Raw genomic sequence first — 21,968 nt, forward strand, 5'->3', positions numbered from 1 at the left:
AATCTCAAAATAATAATGCCGAGTGAAAGAAGCCAGATAAAAAAGAATATACATGTATATAAAATTTTAGAAAATGCAAACTAATCTCTGGTGACAAAAAAAAATCAGTGGTTGCCCTGGATGGAATAAAGGGCAGAGAATTATCAAGGAGTGCAAGGATATTTTTGGGAGTGATGAATATGTATCTATATTATTTTGGTTATGATTGGTTTCACACATATATACATAGATAAAATTCATTAAATTGTATAAATATGTTCAGTTTATTATATAAGAGTTATATTTTAAAATTAGGAAAACAGTTAAAATTCTCATTTCAGATGAATATATTTGCAAGAGCATGTCATTTCCAACATGTATAATTTTTCTTCCAATGTGTGTTATTTCAAGGAAGAAACTGGAGGCAATAAAACAACTAAAATACTTCAAGTAAAACACCTTTACTCAAATTAGATTTTTTGCTACTGTTTTAGCTTTTATTGTACAGTCACTTAGTCTTAGGGAAATAATCTTTACGGGTTTTGTATAAGTTTTATACTTCTCTCTTACTCTTAGATTTTTCTCTCTCTGTGATCTAGGCCTTCTGCACATTGCTTCACTTAAGTAATCTTCTTTATACCTTTTCTCTCTCCTTGGGACCAAACACAGCCCAGTTAATGGTTTTGTTCATGATTAATACGAACTCTTTTTCTTTCCTCTTAGCTCATCCGTTTCCGTCTTCAATAAATAGTTTTCACTATTTAATACTATTAATAGTGTATACTATTTATTTAAAAAGCCATGCTAGGATCTTTGGGTGGATTACAACTAAATGTTCATCAGAGAAAAAATAACCATACTTTTATTGTATATTTTGTTTTGTGGGCTGATGTTATGCATACTAAGATTGCACTGAAGAAAATAAAAGATCTCTTTTCTGTAAACAGCACTCCAAGAAAAAAAAATCTCATTAAGTGCAGCAAATTTTGTGTGATTTTTATAGTTCAGGTCATATTGAAAAGAAATAGCTTATCTTGGAACATTGTGTATTCATTTAGTAGTTATTAAAGGAAAAGGAGGCTTGTGTACAGTTTGAACATTTTCTCTGTGTTTAGCAAAAATACCACTGTTTTGTAGATCTGGGACTTTTTTTATAGTGTATTGTTTTATAAGTTATTTATATTTTGTTGCAGAAAGGGATCTAGTAAAACCTAAATACGACCTGGATAGGACAGATCCACTAGAAAACAATTATACTCCAGTCTCTTCGGTACCTAATATTTCATCTGGTCACTACCCTGTACCTACTTTGAGCAGCACTATTACAGTAATTGCTCCTACTCATCATGGTAATAACACTACTGAAAGTTGGTCTGAATTTCATGAAGACCAAGTGGACCATAACTCATATGTAAGACCACCAATGCCAAAGAAACGGTGTAGAGACTATGATGGTAAGTCTTTTACTGTTTCCTGAAGTACTGAATTAGTATTTCCAGTTGACTAAATTCCACAAGTTTAGGTTGCACAGTTATTCATAGAAAGCCCAGTTAATGATGGTTAGTCAGTCTTAGGCACTTCTTGAATTTCTCAGTATTATTTAAACCTTCATTAGTCACTACTGACTATTGTATATCCATCTAAAGATAGTGCTTATTTACACATAAGTCTTAATATATTTTTGGAGTTTACCAAACAGGAGTAGTATGTACTGAGTTGTTCATCTGGGAATCTGCTACTGAAACATTCGTGACAAAACTCACTTCTTTAGAAATCAGTGGTTATTGGCATGTGATTAGAACCTAGAAATGTGAATATTCACCTGTAAGAATTTTATAGATGAAGACTGTCAAAGTTTTACTGTAAAAGTTTTATAAATTGTACTAAAGTTATAGTTGCAATATTCTCAAAGTTTTAAGTGAGATTTATTTATTTATTTTTAAAGGTTTTATTTATTTATTTGACAGAGAGAGACACAGCGAGAGAGGGAACACAAGCAGGGGGAGGGGGAGGGAGAAGCAGGCTTCCTGCTGAGCAGGGAGCCCGATGCGGGAGCTCGATCCCAGGACCCTGAGACCATGACCTGAGCCGAAGGCAGACGCTTAACGACTGAGCCACCCAGGCGCCCCTTTTAAGTGAGATTTAAATAAAGGAAATGAAAAATAAATAAGGGAAATGCTTCTAATGACAGAAAATACGTAAAAGTTTTATATCCTCTTGCTAGCTAGGTATACTCATTTTAATTTGTGGATATACTTTTTTAATGTGTATGTTAGCTATATTTACTTTGTAAGTATTTTATGTTACTGGAAATTAGCTCTTGTGTTATGGTTAGTTATACTGGCCCAATATTAAAAATATTCTTTTTTTTTTTTTAAAGATTTTATTTATTTATTTGACAGAGAGAGAGACAGAAAGAGAGGGAGCACAAGCAGGGGGAGTGGGAGAGGGAGGAGCAGGCTTCCCGCTGAGCAGGGAGCCCGATGCAGGGCTCAATCCCAGAACCCTGGGATCATGACCTGAGCCGAAAGCAGACGCTTAACGACTGAGCCACCCAGGCGCCCCAATATTCTTATTTTTAAATATCTTACCTTTGTTAACTTACAGAAAATTTATATATCTGACACTTTCCATGTATCTAATTATTCTTCCTTACAGAAAAGGGTTTCTGTATGAGAGGAGACATGTGCCCTTTTGACCATGGAAGTGACCCTGTAGTTGTAGAAGATGTGAATCTTCCTGGCATGCTGCCTTTCCCAGCACAGCCTCCAGTTGTTGAAGGACCACCTCCTCCTGGACTTCCCCCACCTCCGCCAATTCTTACACCTCCACCTGTGAATCTGAGACCCCCAGTGCCACCACCAGGCCCATTACCACCTAGCCTACCACCTGTCACAGGTAAGTAAATCTATTTGTTTGCCAGTACCTATTATCTGTCCATTCATAGCCTTTTTAAAAGTTAATAGTTTGATGCTTGCTTTTGTTAAAAATACCTAAAATAATCCTAAGGATGCCTGCTAGAAACCAAGGGCAAGATTCTCTTATTTAGAATATATCCCCACTTTGCAGGCTTTGCCAAACCTATGGTTTACTGTGGTGTGGAGTGGCCCTGACTTAGCACATCCCTGATGAATCCCAGCTCTCAGTAGTTCTTTATAGTTTAAGACAAACCTGTTTTGGAATACAGTAAAAGGATATTTTACCCTAAAAATCTAATATAGTTGTAAGAACTTGAGTTTGTAGATATTATAATTTTGCTGATAAATGAGAATATCATGTTTGGATATACAATAACTTATTTTATTTGTTTGCTTTCAGATGATATTTCTTATTCTTTGGTTTTGACAGGACCACCACCTCCACTTCCTCCTTTGCAGCCATCTGGCATGGATGCTCCCCCAAACTCTGCAACCAGTTCTGTTCCTACTGTAGTAACAACTGGCATTCATCACCAGCCTCCACCTGCTCCACCCTCTCTTTTTACTGCAGGTGCAGTTTTGCCCCTCTTTATATTCATAATGTAGTGAGGCTTTAGAGCAGAGTTTAGATAAGGAGTTTAAAAATGTCTAGAGAGTGACTAGCTCTATTAGGTTTATTTTTCTCACAAAAATCATATAGAATAAAATGTAGAAATGGTGAATGTATATTAAATGCAAGTCCTCAGGATTTTTAAAAGACTAAGTTATATTTTTTATTTAACTTATTTTTATAAAACTAAATTTTCTTTTTTATATATATAGCGTGTTAGCTCTGTATTAACAATGTTACATAATTTACTTTTTCTGTTGTCAATATAAAAAATTACCAAGTGGCGTTTTATAATTGTTTTTTAATTACAGTTTTTGTATTACCAGATACATATGACACAGATGGCTACAATCCTGAAGCCCCAAGCATAACAAACACTTCCAGACCTATGTATAGACACAGAGTACATGCACAAAGGCCTAACTTGATAGGACTAACATCAGGGGATATGGATTTGCCACCCAGAGGTACTATTCATTAATCTTTTCTTCTTATTTTCATATCAAGAGTGGCAAACATTTATAAAGAATATGGTCCTACATTTATTGGGGTTGAGTAAGGGATGGTGATTAAGTTTATTCCTCCAATCCTTTGGTCTCTCTTAAAAGAAAAGGTAATGTGTGGTTCTCTATTTGTGTTACTGGTGACACTTGGTTCTGTCACTCAAGGGGAAAGGAATTTCCCGAAAGTACATATTTTCTTTTTTTTTTTTTTTTAAAGGAGAATAAGTCTTTTATTTTTTTAAGACTTTATTTATTTGAGAGAGTGAGTGAGCGAGAGAGCACGCGCGCACAAGCCAGAGGGAAAGGCAGAGGGAGAGGGAGAAGCAGATTCCCCACTGAGCCGGGAGCCCCACTCGGAGCTCGATCCCAGGACCCTGGGGTAACCTGAGCTGAAGGCAGATAGTCAACCGACTGAGCCACCCAGGTGCCCCAAAAGTACATATTTTCTAAGGTAGCTTTTTTGGGGGTATTTTGTATCTTTTGCAGTCTTTTTTTTTTTTTTTTAAAGATTTATTTATTTATGTTAGAGGGGAGGGGCAGAGAGGGAGAGAGCAAATATTAAGTAGGCTCCATGCCCAGCGCTGAGCCTGACGTGGGGCTTTATCCCACGACCCTGAGATCATGACCTGAGCCTAAATCAAGAGAAATGAAGTCAGATGCTTAACTGCCACTCAGGCGCCCCTGTCATTTGCAGTCTTAATTGGTTCATTTAAACTTTTTTTTTTTTTAATTTATTTATTTGACAGAGAGAGACACAGCGAGAGAGGGAACACAAGCAGGGGGAGTGGGAGAGGGAGAAGCAGGCTTCCCGCGGAGCAGGGAGCCCGATGCGGGGCTCGATCCCAGGACCTTGTGATCATGACCTGAGCCGAAGGCAAACGCTTAACGACTGAGCCACCCAGGTGCCCCTAAACTCTTGAAAGTAATGCTTTAGGGGTGCCTGGGTGGCTCAAGTCAGTTAAGTGTCTGCCTTTGGTTAGGGTGGTGATCTTGGGGTCCTCAGATTGAGTAATGCTTTAATTCCTGAAGATCGTTTTTTGTAGATTGGATAATGAAATAAATTTATACAAACTTTTATACTTGATATGTATTTTACATGTAAGAATTTGATATTGGTTTGCTTATAATATTTTAATCAAAAGGAATTATGTTTTAGGAAGTGATTCATTCGCTTTTAAAATTTTCTCAGAGGAGACAGACCTTTTGCTAAAATTTCTAAATGAGAGAAGATAAGAGTTTCGATGATAAAAGTCACCAGCTGGGGCAGTAAAACTGCTCTCCTGGAGGTGCAATGTGATATGAAGGTTTAGAGGAAGGGAGAGAGCTCACATTAATTTGAAAGAGGGAGCATTGGCTGCAAATACCAGGAAGTGAGGGGTTGTCATCCATAATGGAAAATATATGTAGGCCAATAAAATATATTTTTTTCCCTAACTACTTCAGCTAACTTTTATTTTATTTTTTTTAAGATTTTTTATTTATTTATTTGAGAGAGAATGAGAGAGAGCACATGAGAGAGGGCAGGGTCAGAGGGAGAAGCAGACTCCCTGCGGAGCAGGGAGCCCAATGCGGGACTCGAGCCAGGGACTCCAGGATCATGACCTGAGAAGGCAGTCGCTTAACCAACTGAGCCACCCAGGCGCCCTACTTCAGCTAACTTTTAAATCCCATTTTCTTTGTGGTCTTGCCTTGTTATCTTTTTTTTCTAGTGGAAAAAAAAAAATCATGCCTCATCAATCATGAATAAAAGTCCAGCTTGTTAAATACTGGTACCTAATGTGGTTTAGTAAACTTGTGATTGATTACACTTTGCATTTTTTTATTTGTTCTTCGAAACTATCAAATTCTGCATCTGTTAACTTGATTGTTCAGAGGACTTTTTTTTATAGAGGTGTGGGGAACATTATAATTTATATCCTATTTAATTTATATCATCTTTGATTATATAGGGAAGTGTTTCATGTGCCTGCCACCTTTCCCTCACATCTTTTAAATTCTCACTGAGGAATCCTAATAGCTATCATTAACAACAACAGAAGAAAAATATTTTTTAAGAGTTTTTTATAAGGGATGTAAGATTGTTTATAAATGAAAATTATAAGCCACTTAAGATTGTGGCTCTTCATCTCCCAAGTCTCTCCTGGCTAGTTCGGAGAAAATCCCTTTCTTCTTTGAGTCACTACTTAGTCCCTTTCTTTTCATCATACCCGTACTCTTTGCTTTTACTGGAACCTCCTACATGAAGTCATCTCTTTCTTACTTTGCTGCTTAGGTGTGGCAAAAATATATGCTACTGCAGATAAATATTTATTAGACTCATTCCAATGCCAGGCAAACTTTTTTGATGGTGATTAAGAAAAGGAAGAGGGATCATACTCCTTGCATATAAATCTTACCATGTAGAAGTTGCAGTTGTGGCAATTTCAGCTCCACACGTGTGTAGTTACAAGTTACAGGAAGTGGCCCTATTGAGAGAAAAATGTCTAGTATGTATGGTTAGAAATCTGAATGCCTTTTCCTATAGAATCATTGTATATAGTGATTATTTTAGTACTGTTCTTCATATACATCACATAGTATTTTTTGTGAATTGGTTTAGGAATATATTTTCCACTAATAACATTGTTTTTATGTACCACAGAACTGATTTAGCACCCCATTTAAATTGAGTAGTACCTATATTTCTGTTTCCTCATCTTTTTTCATTCTTCCTCCTGCCAAAATGTTTTCATCTTTTGCCTATTTGGTTTGAAATTTATTGTCCTGGATGGTGACAGATACATAATTAAAAGCTTTTAATATTATTTATTATATAATTAGTGTACATTTCTTACAGTCTGTAGATGATGGCCTTAATTTAAATTTGTCATAGACTGTAATGTGATAATTATATTGTTACATTTCGTACCTTAAACTTGATGGGGAATCATCATCATTAAACATATGAAAAAATTTAGGCCCATTGATATCTTAGAATTACTAATGCAAGTGACTGAGAGACTCAGAATTGTTCTTTCCAGATTTCTAAGGAGGTAAAGAATTTGATAGATGTTCCTTGACTGGATATAGGTAGGAATAAAGGCTAAGTGGTTTTCCATTTGCTGTCAACAAAACCAGTGCTAAAAAATTTTAAGCATAAAAGCAATTTATTAAAAGGATATTGCGGGGTAAACTCAGTATATATAACTAATAGACAACATTTACTAATTGTATACCAAGAGGAACTTCTGTTTTTAACACTTCTTAAATAAATAACAATGAAAGAGAATCTGAGTGAGAGAATATAGATGAGTTGGAACAAACACATCACAATGACTGGGGGAAAAATATATCACTGCTTTTCTTAGTGAACCTTCAAATAAAGAACATATTAAAGTAAAAAAGGATATTTGATAGCTCAAAAATTCAAGAAAGCCAGTGAACCAGGCTTGGGATGCAGGAGTAAGGCCACAAATCCTGTTGCAGAACTGGTCTTGTGAAGATACCACTGGGCAAAGAAACTGCCAACTTACACTGTGAACATCACCAGTGTTAGATACTGGATGTTTCTACCTGATCTGCTGTGGAAACATAGGATGAGTTAGCTAAAGAAAGGGGGTAGATAAAGCACTTACACTCCATAATACTTTTGAGAAACTGAAAACTTTATGACTGGAACAGAGGGAGTGAGATATATGGAGGGAGGTAAGAGACCAGTTAAGGGCATTTGAAGAATTCTAGAAAAAGAGATGATAGTATGGTAGCTGGAGTAGGGTACTAACAGTGGGAAATGAAAGATTTAAATTTAGTAGAAAGAATTGACGACTTACTGGATTGCGGGACTTAGAATGGGTGAAATGGAGAGGATGAAATTAAAGACATCAGGTTTTTGCTCGGGATAATTGGGTAGCTGATAATATCATTCATTGAGAGGAAGAACAGATTTGGTAGGAAAATAAATTTAGTTTTGGAAGTGTTTAATTTGTTGTGTCCTGGGGCATTTGAAGAGAAATATCCAGTCGGAGATAGGATCTGGACATCAGGTCTGTAAGAGACAGATGGTTTAGAACATACAGATTTTTAATCATGAGCATGTAGAACAGTGGTTCTTAATCTTTTCTTCTGTGCCATTAGTAATTGGGGGAGGTACAGGGAGATGGAACGAGGCATACCCAAATCTGCAAGCATGACTGACACAGGTTCTGAAAGCCCTTCTCGTATTTCTGATATACTCTCCTTCCCTTTGAGAATCACTAAAAATGATGAATGAAGCCATGGTAATAGCTGTCTTAAGGTGATTGCGTAGTGAGATTGGAAAGTCCAAGTAAGTAGCTTGGAGAATGCCAGTATTTGAAACAGTGGGCAGAGAAGAGGGAGCTTACATAGAGCACTGAGAAAATGAAGTCAAAAAGGCACAGACAAAAGCAGGGAGTGAGAAGTCCTGAAAAATAAGAGAAGATAGGAGAGGACGGTGATCAACAGTATTTAATGATCAAGAGGTCAAGTAAGAAAAGGACTGGGATGTATTTATAAGCTTAAGCAACAAGTTTTAGGACATCAGCAAATTTAGGATGAGCACGTTATGTGCAGTAATGAGAGCAGCTGCCAGTTTTTGGAGGATTAGTGAATGGGTGGTAGGGAAGCAAGTTAGCAAGTGTAACATCTCTTTAGGAAATAGCTGTGAGGATGGGGAGAGGGGGAAGGCCGTAGCTGGAGGGGAAGTAGTTTTATGAAGTTTCATTTAAAAACGGGGTAATTTGAGCTTGCTTAAATGTTGATGGGAAGTGCCAGTTTAGAGGAAGAGGTTGAAGATGAAGGAAAGCAGCAGAGCTCAGGGGCACTGATTTTACTAGTTCTTTATATAGGACGAGTTGCTGGAAGGAGAATCCAGAAAGTACAGTAGACTAGGTGAAAAGTAATGCAAGTTTGTACCAAGCTTGTCTCAGAAATGAGAGGAAATCTGTAAGATGAATTGAAGGGATGTGGCCATGGCACTCAGAAATCAAATAGTAGTTTCATTAATAGAAATGCTTAAGAAAGATTTGAAAAGTACATTTGATACGAAGATAATTTGTACTTTGTATGTACTCTGAGTTTTGAGAAACCTGTAGGATTTTCAGAACTAGATGGCCAGAGAAAACCGACAAGTTAGAAATTGAGGACTGACTCTTAGAGTTCATGTGCGGTAGAGAGATTGATGGAGATCAGAGTTGTAGCCATATGAGAGAGGTTGTGCTGAAACACTTTTAAGTTATTTTGGTTAGTTGTATGTTTAGAAATATTAAGAATGGGGTATATGCAATCAATTTATCCATCTTTAAAAAGGATTTTAAAATTATATTTTTCTATGTGGATTAAGGTTTGCATGTTTTAAGCTTTAGTGTTGTTTAGGAATAACAGGTTAAATATACCTATGTTTGTCACATTCCAACTAAGTAAATGAAAAGTGTTGAAAGTAACACACACACACACACACACATATATCTTTTGTACTGCGTTTCAATCTTGAATACCTTTTTAAATCAAATATGCTGGGGCACCTGGGTGGCTCAGTCGTTCAGCGTCTGCCTTTGGCTCAGGTCATGATCCCAGGGTCCTGGAATCAAGCCCTGTGTCAGGCTCCCTGCTCAGCAGAAGCCTGCTTCTCCCTCTCCCCTTGCTTGTGTTCCCTCTCTCACTGTCTCTCTCTGTCAAAGAAATAAATAAAATCTTAAAAAAAAAAAAATCAAGTATACTTTGTGTTACTGTGTTGATATTTAAATAGGCAACTTACTTCAATCACAACTCTATCAATTCTTTTTTTTTTTAAGTTACAAATTCTTAAAGGTCATTGGGTTAATGTTAAATTTTGAATAAATTTAAATTTGAATAAATGTTAAATTTAGATTGTGCATTTGATTTCAAAACTAGGAACTCAGAGCCTCAAGATGGTTTATTTGTACATTTATTTATGGGGAGGGTGATGGCAAATGGAAACAGTCATGTGGATTTTACACACACACACACACACACACACACCCTGCCTCAAAAAGAAATGGCCTGCAGAAGTCATATTGTAATTTGACATGTAAGAATTACTGAGTCTTCTTTAGTTAGGTATGAAAAGAATTCAGAATAAGTTAAAATCCCTTAGATTATTATATTTGAATCTACATTTATTTCTATTTCTTCTAAAAATGTGTATTTGGACAAAAAGCCAGAACTTTGTTTTCAGTCTGTATTTAAGGAAGTAGCTGTGATAAACAGAGTATTAATCTGTGCTCTCTTTTCTTTTCAAATAGAAAAGCCTCCTAATAAAAGCAGTATGAGGATAGTAGTGGATTCAGAATCAAGGAAAAGAACCATTGGTTCCGGGGAGCCGGGAGCTCCTACAAAGAAGACCTGGTTTGATAAGTAAGCTGGCAGGGAAAATTGAGGAATTTTATTGTACAGTGATTTTTAGGATACTGGAATATTATTTGGCAGTGTAGTATTCTCTTTCAAAATGAGCTTTATATAATTCTCTTCTGTAAGCAGTCTCACACTATAGTGTACATTGATTTCTAAATATTTGTAAGTTAATTGGTACTTGGAAGGCATTTTCATATAGAAATGGTGTGGTAGTCAAGAACACAATTTTTCCTCTTTCTACCTTTCCCCACCTCCAGAAAAAAACACTGCTTAACTCAGAGATGTCACTGAAAACTACCTATATAAAGGATAGTCATGAGCCCACTATTAGGGTTGGGTCAGGTTTGGGAGGAGGCTTTAGCATGTGGCCAAGTCCTATTAAGAGCTGGAAAGTGATCTCTTGGGGAGCAGGGGAGGCTGGATAGACATTAAAGTTGTCAGGGAAGGGCTTCAGAGAAAGAGGGAAGGAACAAGAATGTTGGGATGCATGTGATGATTCTCTTATAAATTTGCAAGTTAAAGGAGGGAAGGACCTGGATCACACTTTCAGAGCTTTAACATCATTTGATAATGGATAATATCCAGTTCTGGCTCTGCCTGTAATTCTGTGATGTAAGGCAAGCAGTGTAACCTCTCTGGGCCACAGTTTTGTCCTTTTTTCAAGTGCCAGATGTATGGTTTACAGTTTTGACATTTTTTTTTTTTTAAGTTGGAAAGTGGTTGAGACGGTTGTACCTTGTTTTTAATCAGTGTTTTAGAATAGGATATATTTCAGTAAGCTAGCTTTTGCAGAAGTGCAACAAAAACTGTATATGCAAATTTACTAAAAGAGCACTGGACCTTTCCTGCTTAAGTAGGCATGGATTTGAAGTGGAACATAATAAATGGTATAGAAGAACCCTTCTCAGCTTCTATGAAAGATATGTACAGTACTAATTTGGAAATTTCAGTTTTTGGAAGAAAATTTAAATTTTCTTTATCAACCAGTAATTTCAGTTTTAAAAAAACAATTGAACTTAAATTGTAAAACTTTATTAATTTGTGCTTGATAGGGGTTTATCTATTTGAAAATTGATAAATGTATTAATCAACTTGATTTTTGTTACAGGCCAAATTTTAATAGAACAAACAGCCCAGGCTTCCAGAAGAAGGTTCAGTTTGGAAATGAAAATACCAAACTTGAACTTAGAAAAGTTCCCCCAGAATTAAATAATATCAGCAAACTTAATGAACATTTTAGTCGATTTGGAACCTTGGTTAACTTACAGGTAAGAGCTATGAAGTCATTCTCTTGTCTTTGCTTAATTATTTAGGGAGGGAGTTTAATGTAGTAAGAAAAACACTTTTATAAAGGAAGATGGAAAATTTGGTGACATTCTAAATTTGGAAAATTGGAATGAGATGAAACTGTATTTTTGAAACAATATGTGATTTTGAGTGAGTTTTTTGCTTTCAGAAGGCAGTTTTGATTATTATATGCTTCCTGCCTAATAGAAGTTATCATAAAATTATAGCAAACTTTAATCAGAGTAGGAAAATCTGATCTTTTTTATTTATTATTTTTTAAATATTTATTTATTAGAGTACAAATAGGGAGAGTGGCAGGGAGAGGGAGAAGCAGGCTGCAGCTGAGCAGAGAGCCTGTCGTGGGCTCAATCCTATGACCTGAGCCAAAGGCAGACGCTTAACTGACTGAGCCACCCAGGTGCCCTGGAAAATCTAATGTTTAATAGTGTTCATTTCCTTAGGTTCTCTGAAGCATTACAGCAGAATGCTTGTCAGGTTGTTTTTGCTGCCTGTATAGTGGGAAGCACTTAACAGATACTTTTGGGGCCCAAACACCACGTGATCCTTAATTAGTTTAAATATTTAACTTTTTCCTCTATCACTTTTGAACAGCCTTAAGGATTAAATATCAGTACATTTTGTGTATGACTTCACCTATCATTAGACCTTGACTTGGTATATGTAATTCGTGAGGTTATTTAGTGTTGAGTTTACAAATATATGGTATGTCTAAATGTTGAAATAATGTTGGGCTTTTTTTCCAGTTTGTACGATGTTCTTTTAAACTAAAATAATTATTTCCCATAACCTGATAAAAATAAGTTTTAGAGAGTACAACTGAAGTCGATTATTTGGAAAATTTTGCTTTCTTGACACTTAAAAAATAATATAAAAAGAACATGAAAAAAATGCATGCTGCTTTGGTGTGGGGCAATAGAAGTTTGTATAGAATTTAAAGGAAATGTTTCCCCTTCAGCTCTTTGTGTCCTTCTCATTACTTTCCATATATCCCCATAATCCTCATAATCCTATTATTGTTAAAAATATATCATGTATTATTGTAATTTTTTTTATTTCTGTGTCTATCTACTTACCAGTTAGCACACACAAAATATATATATTTTGGGCCTGTGGTATACATATTACCCCATAGTTACCTAGTCTTAAATATCTCTGAATATCTTTTTATAGCAATTCAGTTTTATCTACCACATTTAGATGGAGACACAAAAAAGTTTTCAGAATATTCTTTTCGTCATACAATTTAACTGCCCTGGTAAAATTAATTTAGGAAAATTTCCAAAACTGAGGAGCAAAACATGGTATTTCACTGTTGTTTCAGGTTGCATTTTGTACAGTCCTTAGTTAACATATCTTTGGGAGTAAAAGTAAATGATGGTAAATAATCTAGATATAAGAAAGGGTAAAGATAGAATATTACCTGGAGGGACCAGAATTTCATCTCTTGAGGAATTTTACTGGATAAAGCAGTGGATTCTTTTGGAATTCACTGTTCTGACTATTTTAAATCTTAGGTTGCTTATAATGGTGATCCTGAAGGTGCTCTTATCCAGTTTGCAACATATGAAGAAGCAAAGAAAGCTATCTCAAGTACAGAAGCAGTACTAAACAATCGCTTTATTAAGGTTTATTGGCACAGAGAAGGAAGTACCCAGCAATTACAAACTGCTTCTCCAAAGGTAAGAGAGAGATTTGTGTGCAATTCACTGCTTTTCTTAGAAAGCTCAGCATAGTGTTTAAGAGCAGCAGGAGTCCTGCAGTCAGGTAGACTTGAGTTCAGATTCTGGCTCTAACTCTATTAACTGTAAAGACTGAGGGAACTTACTTAATGTCCCTAACCTGTTCTCTCACTTTATTGTGAAGTTAATTCCCTAGTTTAGACAGTTGTAGGATGTTAAGATGTAAAGCATATAGAAGAGTCCCTGGTAGATAGGAGATACTCAGTAGTATGTGGTCGCTATACCTATTCCAGAAACTCAGATTGTGTGTTCATCTTGGAAAATCTTCCCTTCCTCTCTCCCTCCTTCCTCTTTCTCTTTTTCAGTCACTGAACCAGTCACTAAGTAATGTTAGATTAGTTGCTTGTAGGAGGGTTTATAGCAGTTTGTTTCTCAATTGAATTTTCTCCTGTTCATTATTTACTTTATAAATAAGTTAATTTATGCAAAGAAAAACATCTGTATATGTGTATGAAGGAATTTGGAAGACAGGTTTTGATTATAAGCTGCGCTTTTAAAACTGTCTACATGGGCAATTTAATAACAGATAACAGAGGTTACTTGACGTGTTCATGAGCTAATCCTCTTGTTTAACATTTTTTCTTGTTCTGAGGTAATGCAGCCCTTAGTCCAGCAGCCCATTTTACCTGTTGTGAAGCAGTCGGTCAAAGAGCGGTTGGGTCCAGTACCTTCAAATACTGTTGAACCAGCAGAAGCCCAGAGTGCCAGTTCAGACCTTCCTCAGGTAAATGAAAAGTCTTCTCCTTGTGTCTGTCCCATAACAGGTTCTCAGCAAATTAGTTTCCCTTGTGATTTGAATTATAGTTAATTGTATATATTTTATACGGAAATATCATAGTCTGTGAACTCCACCTGTAAATTTTCTTTTTGCCATTAGCATAAGATTTTCACATTCTACTTTTCCTATAGTATTTGAATTTTAAATTCTCTCTCTAGTTAATACTTGAGTTCCCTTTCACTTTGTGGAGGAGTTATTTTCAAGCAAAACTGCCTGATAAATGAAGTTCAGTACACTAAATCTTATTTTTCCCATCATCTTTTACTTAACTAGGTTTCTGTGCCAGGGAGAATGATACAGTACCCTGCACCAAAAGCTTTTAGGAAGGGAAGGCTTTTAAGCCATCAGGTTTTAGCATGCTTGATAATACTGTTTCAGGTTACTTATGCAGCTCTCAGAACTTTGCATCACTTATTCCTGACTTTCAGATTCTCTTCTCCACATGTCATTCCCTTCCCACTGCCTTCCACATTTGAGTGGCAGTTTCTTGTTTCTGCACTCTCAGTCTCTGAAACTTAGCTTTCTTTTGTCTCTAGATGTTTCAGCATTTGCTGTTTAAAGTAGTGTTAGGATGTAGTTAGGATGCTGTTTTATTAAAATAGTCTTCCTAGATAATTCCTGAAGAGTAAGATAATGAGATTCTGTGAAAACATGCAGAGTGGAAATTGATAAATTCTTAGTTACTAAAAAAAAACCCCAATTACAATAATAATTCCCCATCCTGTTATCTCAAATCATCACTAGAAACAGTGTATTTGGCTATAAAAATATACTTTAGGAAAGAATGGCTTTTATTTTTTAAGCTCAAGAAGCAGGCACATACTTTAATTACTCAAATCTGATATTTATAATGTTCACACTTTCTACTTGTCAACATAGGATTCTAAGAATTTATGATTCTGTATCACTGGAGGGGACTTTAGTAAATACCTGGTTCAAACCTTACTTTACATCATAATTGTTTATGATTGAGTAATACTGCCTACGGTTTGTTTTTCCACACACATTTTCTTTCTGTCTCTGTCTTTGAAAAAGGCCCAAGTTTGTGTGATTAACATCTGTATACTTAATGAGTCAGTATATGTTAGTAGAATCCGAATGTTCAAAATCCCAACAGACCTGTATGTTTGGGGAAACACTGAATATGTCCATTTTAATTTTTTTAGAATGTAACTAAGTTATCTGTGAAGGACAGGTTGGGTTTTGTATCAAAGCCATCTGTTTCAGCAACTGAAAAGGTAAGAAGAATAATAGCATGATGTGTTTGTCTTGGCTTCATACATGTTTTCAGGTGGCATCTTAATTTTTTAATTTTTTTCATAGTTCTAAACTCTTGCTCCTTAATAGTATCTGTATCTCTTATTCCTACCTTTTTGCTTTCCATTTGCTGAAAAAGAAAAATATTTGCCTATACTTTTTTTACTTTTTGCATCAGCATTTTAATATTTGCCTCTCACTGTATGTCCATGTGCTTCCTTCTTTTCATTTTCTCTTTTTATTTACTATGTTTTCTTTAGAGATACTGTGCATTTTAATTTGAAAACTCTGGCAGCCTAATGGAAAAGGCCACAAATTAGGAATTTTACCGGAGTTTGAGTTCTGGCTCTTCACTTACTAACCAGCATGATATTGGGCAGTGCTCTTAACCTGTCTGATTCTTTTTCCTCATTGGTGAAATGATGATTGTAAATTTGTGTTGCTCACAGGGTTTTGTGAGGATTAAATAAAATGATTCATTTAAAAGTATTTTCTAATTGGAAAGGATGATGTAAATGTAAATTTTTTATTTATTACTAACAGCTATTGTACATAGCCTGACAATTGTCATTTGTCATTTCTTTTTTTAAATGATGGGGTAAATACTGATGAAGACCATTCATGGACCTGTCTTACAGTTCTGTGTAGATGTGTTATTTATTTTTGTCTATTTAGGTATGAGTGAATGCTCTGGTCTTTAGTCTTATTTGGGGTATATGGAATCACAGAACAGGATTAGATAATTTTTCTCATTTCTCTGTCCTCACTTTAAAAAGGTAAGGCCCAAGTGGATGTACTAGGAAATATTGAGTCAGGACTGGAATGTGGATCTCCTCTATTTTACATCCATGGCTCTTTCCATTATTAAGATTATGTAGGAAGTTGACTCCATATGTTACATAAGAGCATTCCATGAGATGGCTAACCTCTCTCCACTGGTTCTTCTGTATATTCTTTTTCTTATTTACCGTGTTAAACTACGGCAATTCTAAAAATTTGAATCCAAATCTTATTCTGTATTTCAGATTTTTATCTTGGGCACCTCAGCATTACTTCAGGCATAATGTGCTTAAAAAATGAGGATTTCCCACATAAATTAACCTCTCCTCCTCACCCACCCTCTGGAAGTTATACCACCATTTTCCAAGTTGTTCAGTCATTCACTTGTGTTTGTCATCCACTTCTCTTTCTTCCACGACCTTCAGTTTCCAGGCCTCTAGATGTAGTGTCCTAGCTGTATGCCCCTCCTGTAGTTTATATATCACCATTGGAAAAAATCCCAGCCTTATTTTAATGTTAACTTCTTACAGAAACTTTCATTTCCCCAGCTAAATAACTGCTTGATTCATAGCTCATCATACCTCGGTTATTTGGGCCACACATCTCCGTGTTAGTCCTTCGTTCTACCTTAGCAGGCCCTTTTCTACTCATTGTTCCTCACTCTTTCCTGCCTTTTTCTTTTTCTTTTTTTTGGTGGTGATTTTCCTGGAGTGCATTTTCCTCTAAGTGAATTCTAGTCATTCTTTTAAAGATTAAAAATCTCTTTACACTATTGTATAAAATCTTCAAATTTTTTCCATATAATGCCTCCCGCTTTTCCCCTGAATTTGTCTGTGTATTAGTCTATGTTACTGAATTTAACAGTATCTAAATACTTACTTTGATTAGGTTTATCCTCCTTGATAATAAGTAAGGAATAAAGAAAATAAAAAAGTCTGTTAACACTTTGTGTAGTAATGACCAATTCTGGAGAGGCCTAAAAACTTTATGCTTAGTAGCATCTGTTTATGTCAAGACTTAGAAATTGACATTACTAATTTATAGCTTTTACAGAACCTTTCTGGTATGTTTGCTTCTGTTTTTGTTTTTTTTTTTATGTGTTTTATATAGCTTTAGGATAAAGGGGATATAAATTTGGAATTGATAGTATACATTTACTCATATAGTTACCACTCACTGAAAAATCACTAATGGTAGTATTTTCATGAAAAAATACTGTAAATACTGTAAAGAATCTTTTAAGGAAAGCAGTTACTTGCAAGTGTGTAACTTCCAGTCATCTTCAGTGAACCTGTTTATACAATAGCATTTTGTTTTTGCTTATTCTTGGTTGTTCCCGTTCGCCAAGTCTATAGGGGTTTTTGCTGAAGAATCCTTAGAGGTTAGTGATTCAGAGAAGTCTTAGGAAGGATAGAAGAATGTTTCCCATCATCAAATTGAAGGCTGGGAAATACTCAAAACTAGTATCTATACAGTGTCTTCTGTCGTTATTAAAGCAAGTAAGTATGAAAATGTAAAAATTTTCCCCTTCCTCTCAACAACACTGAGTAAACCCCTCAGTGATTCTTCTTTATTCTAAAAGTCATTTTTGTGAGAGAGTTGAGAGAGGAAACTTAAAACCTAATTGATACTGCTAAATCTTAAGGCATTGTAGTAGCTATTAAATAGCTATTATTTGGAAAGAGTGATCAGTGAAATGATGTTTGAGTACCTCTCACGACAGAGCAATTTATCAAGAATAAAGGTGGCATCTGTACCATCTTGATTAGTCTACAGAAAGACTTAAGACTGCCCAAATTATCTCCCTAAGACCCTTCTTAAAGACTAAGAAGGTAAAATGATTCATCACTTGACTATTTAATGTTTGTATATCATTATTAGTTTCAGGTGTATTAGACTTGTGATACAGGATGTTACTGTTTCTTAGCAGCTTAGCAGTAGTTTCTCTCCCCGCCCCCCCTTTTTTAAATCTAAAAATATATATCTTGGTCTCTTTGCAATATGATACGTTAACATACGTACCGTGCAACTTCTAAAAGGGGAAGTGTGTGGTATACTGAAGGAACATTGCAAGTCATTTGTGAGACTTCAGCTGTTGATACAGCAGCTGACATTAGGTATGATCCTGAACAAATCTTACTCTCTCAGTTTCCTTAACTATAAAATGCAGTCATCTAAGTAACCCTTTGATTTTTAAATTTGCATTTGTTGTGTAATTTTGCTACTTTAAATATAACAGGAATTTATGAGTTTCTTTTTTCGTAACTGTTACTGACTACTTTTGATTTTTTTTTTTAATACATTGATCTCTCTCAGGATTATTACCTGGATTATTTAGTCAGGATTATTACCAGGATTGTTTTTCTTACGGAGAGAGATGATTTCTATAAAATTACTTGTATGCTGAATTTTCTGGGAACCAAGTTCTTTTTTTAATAATTTTTACAAGATACTTTTTCCCCCCCTTCCATTCTTATCCATGAGAAAAATCTGTTTTTCTCTTTCTTTACAAGAACTAGTGGTAGTTATGGCTGGTAATATTTTACATAGGAAATAAGATAAAGAGGTGTTAATGGATTATAACTTCTATCTTGTTAAGAAATTGACTTTGTCTTGGAAAGTGAGAGGTAGTAGTAATGTGATGTACATTTTAATAACAAAGCATATATGATACTTTTCAGCTCACCTTTTGAATTCAACGGACCTTTGACACCAAACCTGACAAATATATTACAATAAAGGAAAATTATAAGCAATAGCTCTTGAATGTACACATAAAAATCCTAAGCTAAATAATTAACAAATTCTCAGTGATATGAAAAAAGATAATATGACCTGGCCAGGTAGAATTTATTCCAGAAATGCAAGATTGAGTTAACATTTGAAAATCAGCTTAATTCACCACATTAACAGACTAAGGGGAGAAGGGTGGGAAGAACCTCCTATGATTATTTCAGTAGAAAAAGCATATGATAAAATTTATTACTTAGTCACAATAAACAGTGCACAAAATAAGAATAGAAACTTCCTTAATTTGATAAAGTTTATCTTCATAAAATCTCTATAGCTAACATACTGAATAGTGAATGATTTCTCTCTTGAGATCAGGAACGAGAAAGGATGTCCACTCTCATCACTTTTTTTAGTGTAGGGCCTAACCAGTATAGTAAGGCAAGAAAATAAACGGTGAAAAGGTGGCAAAAGAAGAAACAAAACTATATTTACTCACAGATGACATGATAGTATATGTGAAAAATCCAAAAGAATTCACCAGCCTTTAGAGTTAATAGGTGAATGCAATAAGATCAGTATGTAAAAATACAGCACATGCCGAAACCTGTTTGGAAAATAAGAGAAGGTATGGTTGTTTGAAAGACCACCACCTATGCTTTGACTTTGTTCTTAGGAGTTGTAGCACCTTCTTTTCTGTTGGATTTGTCATTTCCTTCCACTGGTTTCATTCTTAACAGATTTTCTTCTCTCTTTTTTTTTTTTTTTTTTTTTAAAGATTTTATTTATTTATTCATGAGAGAGAGAGAGAGAGGCAGAGGGAGAAGCAGGCTCCCCGCAGAGTGGGAAGCCCGATGCGGGACTCCATCCCAGGACCCCAGGATCATGACCTGAGCCGAAGGCAGACGCTTAACCATCTGAGCCACCCAGGCGCCCGATTTTCTTCTCTTTTATCACAACTCCATCCTTGTCTTTTGAAAATACAGATATCCCTTGCTATTCATACTCTTACTGTCTAAACTCTAGAACCAGATAGATTCAAATAGTGAGCAGCATTTGTGATTAATAGTTCATTGTTTCTAAGACATTTTATTTTCACCTTTCAACACCTCTGAAATTAGGCTACATCTTACTGGTGTTTGTGGTTATAATTGGCAACCTTTTTGTCTTTAGTGGGGGTACATTGTGATAATGTGTTTCATAGTGATGTTTTGAGCTCAGTGAAATATGTTAGCTAATGTTCTGTTTGTATAGAAGGCAGTTCTTGGATAAAACAAGGAAGTGGGATGCTTTTAGGAGTAAAGGAGTCTCCTCATTCTTGTCATACAGTTTTATTCACTTTGAATCAGCACTCCTTAGTCTGATATCAGATGTTAATAAGTACACTTTGAAAAGGAGTGTTCCCTTCTCAATGAAATTGAAGAAATGCCAAATTAAACAAATTGTATGGGTTTCTTTACTTCAGGCCTTCTCACAGCTCTTACGGTAAAATGCATTTTGAAACTAGAAAGTAGGTTTATGTTATTTCCAACTTACTTGAGTATAGAAATCTTTTTGGTCACAACTTTTCAACTTTTTATAGAGCTCTCATGAAGAAAACCGTTTATGAGACACTCACACTGTCTTTAGCACATTATCTTGTGTTTCTTTATAAAGTTACTCTGTTATACTTGTATGATCATGCAGTGTAGCAATGTGTGGTATGGTAAGGTAGCATAGAAGAAATTGTTTTCTGGTATTACAGAGAATGGTGACTGAAGTTAGACTGCACAGTAAATCTGTGTTTACTCCATATTTTACTGAATGCAACCATTTCATTATTTGTTAGTGATATCTGAGTACTATTTTTTGTTATTGAAGAAAATTATCAGTCAGATTTGATACACATCAAGTATTGTAAAGAACCTTTATTTTTAAACATCAGTTGCATTGTATGGAACCAGTATAATTAATGGTATTCTAGGTTTTTATTTTACTTGGAGGCTAAAATATTCTTGAATACTTAGAATAGTGATGAGTTGTCTAATCTTTGTGATGTTCCCTAACTTAACTTCATGATGGAACATTAGAAAATGGTGTCTGATTGATACTTCTCTGATAGACCCATATGTTTATATTTTAGTAGCTAAAAGTAGGGCTCTTTTTCTCATTGATGATCTTCTGTTTGTGTAGTTCTTTTAACCCCCTTTTTTGGTAAGGAACTCCCTTAACGCTTTGGAAAACTATGTTTTTTCCTCAGGAAAGTTACATTGTTCATACATATGGTTCCATGTTTAGTTTTTATAACATTCATAGATTTCCCTTAAGGGATCTCTAGACTCTATAAAGAACTGTTAACTAACCACACCATAGAACCTACAACTTTTGGCATTTGAAGAATAAAAAAGGTAGCCTATACACTTTTATTTTTTTGAATTGACCCTGTGTAGATTGTACACTTCAGTCTATCATCATTTCAGTTTAATTTAGTGCAAAACTATTCGTTGAGTATTTACTACATGCCTTGGCACTTTCTAGGCACTGAAGATAGAGTGGTGAGCGAAGCCAAAAAAAAAAAAAAAAACCCTACCCTCATGGAATGAATTTTTCAGTTTGTAAGGACATTAGATGCCATCAACTTAAACATTCTCAGATGAACAAACTGAGGCCCAGAAAAGGTGCTTGAAGTTACCCAGGGTCTCATAATTAGTTGGTAACAAGGTTTAGGTAGTAGAAGAAGCACAAAGAGGAGAAATACATGGTTTTGTTGGCTTTACTGTGTAGACAAGGAGAGAGACATGTAAATTAATATATCATTAGGTCATTTTAATTAAATGTTTGAATAGCCATAGGAATAAAATTTCATGGAAGGATCTGGGTAGAAGAAATAAATGATTAGGGCTTTGTGGAGGTCTTGACTGTTTGGTGCTGAACCTGAGCTGCGTTTAAGGGAATAAGGTCACTTAAAACAGAGGGATCAGTGCGAGCAGAGGAATGGAGGAAGAAAGCAGTTTCTTA

At 35.3% G+C, this 21,968-nt stretch overlaps 1 protein-coding gene across 9 annotated transcripts in view; it reads left to right on the top strand.

Moving 5' to 3' along the window:
• RBM26 (RNA binding motif protein 26) overlaps positions 1–21,968 on the top strand; it is an 84,970-nt gene that overhangs the window by 34,083 nt on the left and 28,919 nt on the right. For 3 of the 9 annotated variants that reach the window (XM_035003209.1, XM_035003201.1, XM_035003202.1), the window contains exons 6-14: positions 1,173–1,433; positions 2,638–2,877; positions 3,298–3,468; positions 3,819–3,974; positions 10,271–10,382; positions 11,488–11,647; positions 13,202–13,366; positions 14,019–14,150; positions 15,371–15,442. In XM_035003209.1, the coding sequence (XP_034859100.1) occupies positions 1,173–1,433; positions 2,638–2,877; positions 3,298–3,468; positions 3,819–3,974; positions 10,271–10,382; positions 11,488–11,647; positions 13,202–13,366; positions 14,019–14,150; positions 15,371–15,442 (1,469 nt within the window). The remainder of the gene's footprint in view (positions 1–1,172; positions 1,434–2,637; positions 2,878–3,297; positions 3,469–3,818; positions 3,975–10,270; positions 10,383–11,487; positions 11,648–13,201; positions 13,367–14,018; positions 14,151–15,370; positions 15,443–21,968) is intronic. The other 6 variants (XM_035003203.1, XM_035003204.1, XM_035003205.1 and 3 more) reach the window with 6 other exon arrangements.

The sequence above is a fragment of the Mirounga leonina genome, unplaced genomic scaffold (assembly GCF_011800145.1).
Source record: "Mirounga leonina isolate KUSES-001 unplaced genomic scaffold, KU_Mleo_1.0 Mir_127, whole genome shotgun sequence".
Classification (NCBI taxonomy): Eukaryota; Metazoa; Chordata; class Mammalia; order Carnivora; family Phocidae; genus Mirounga; species Mirounga leonina.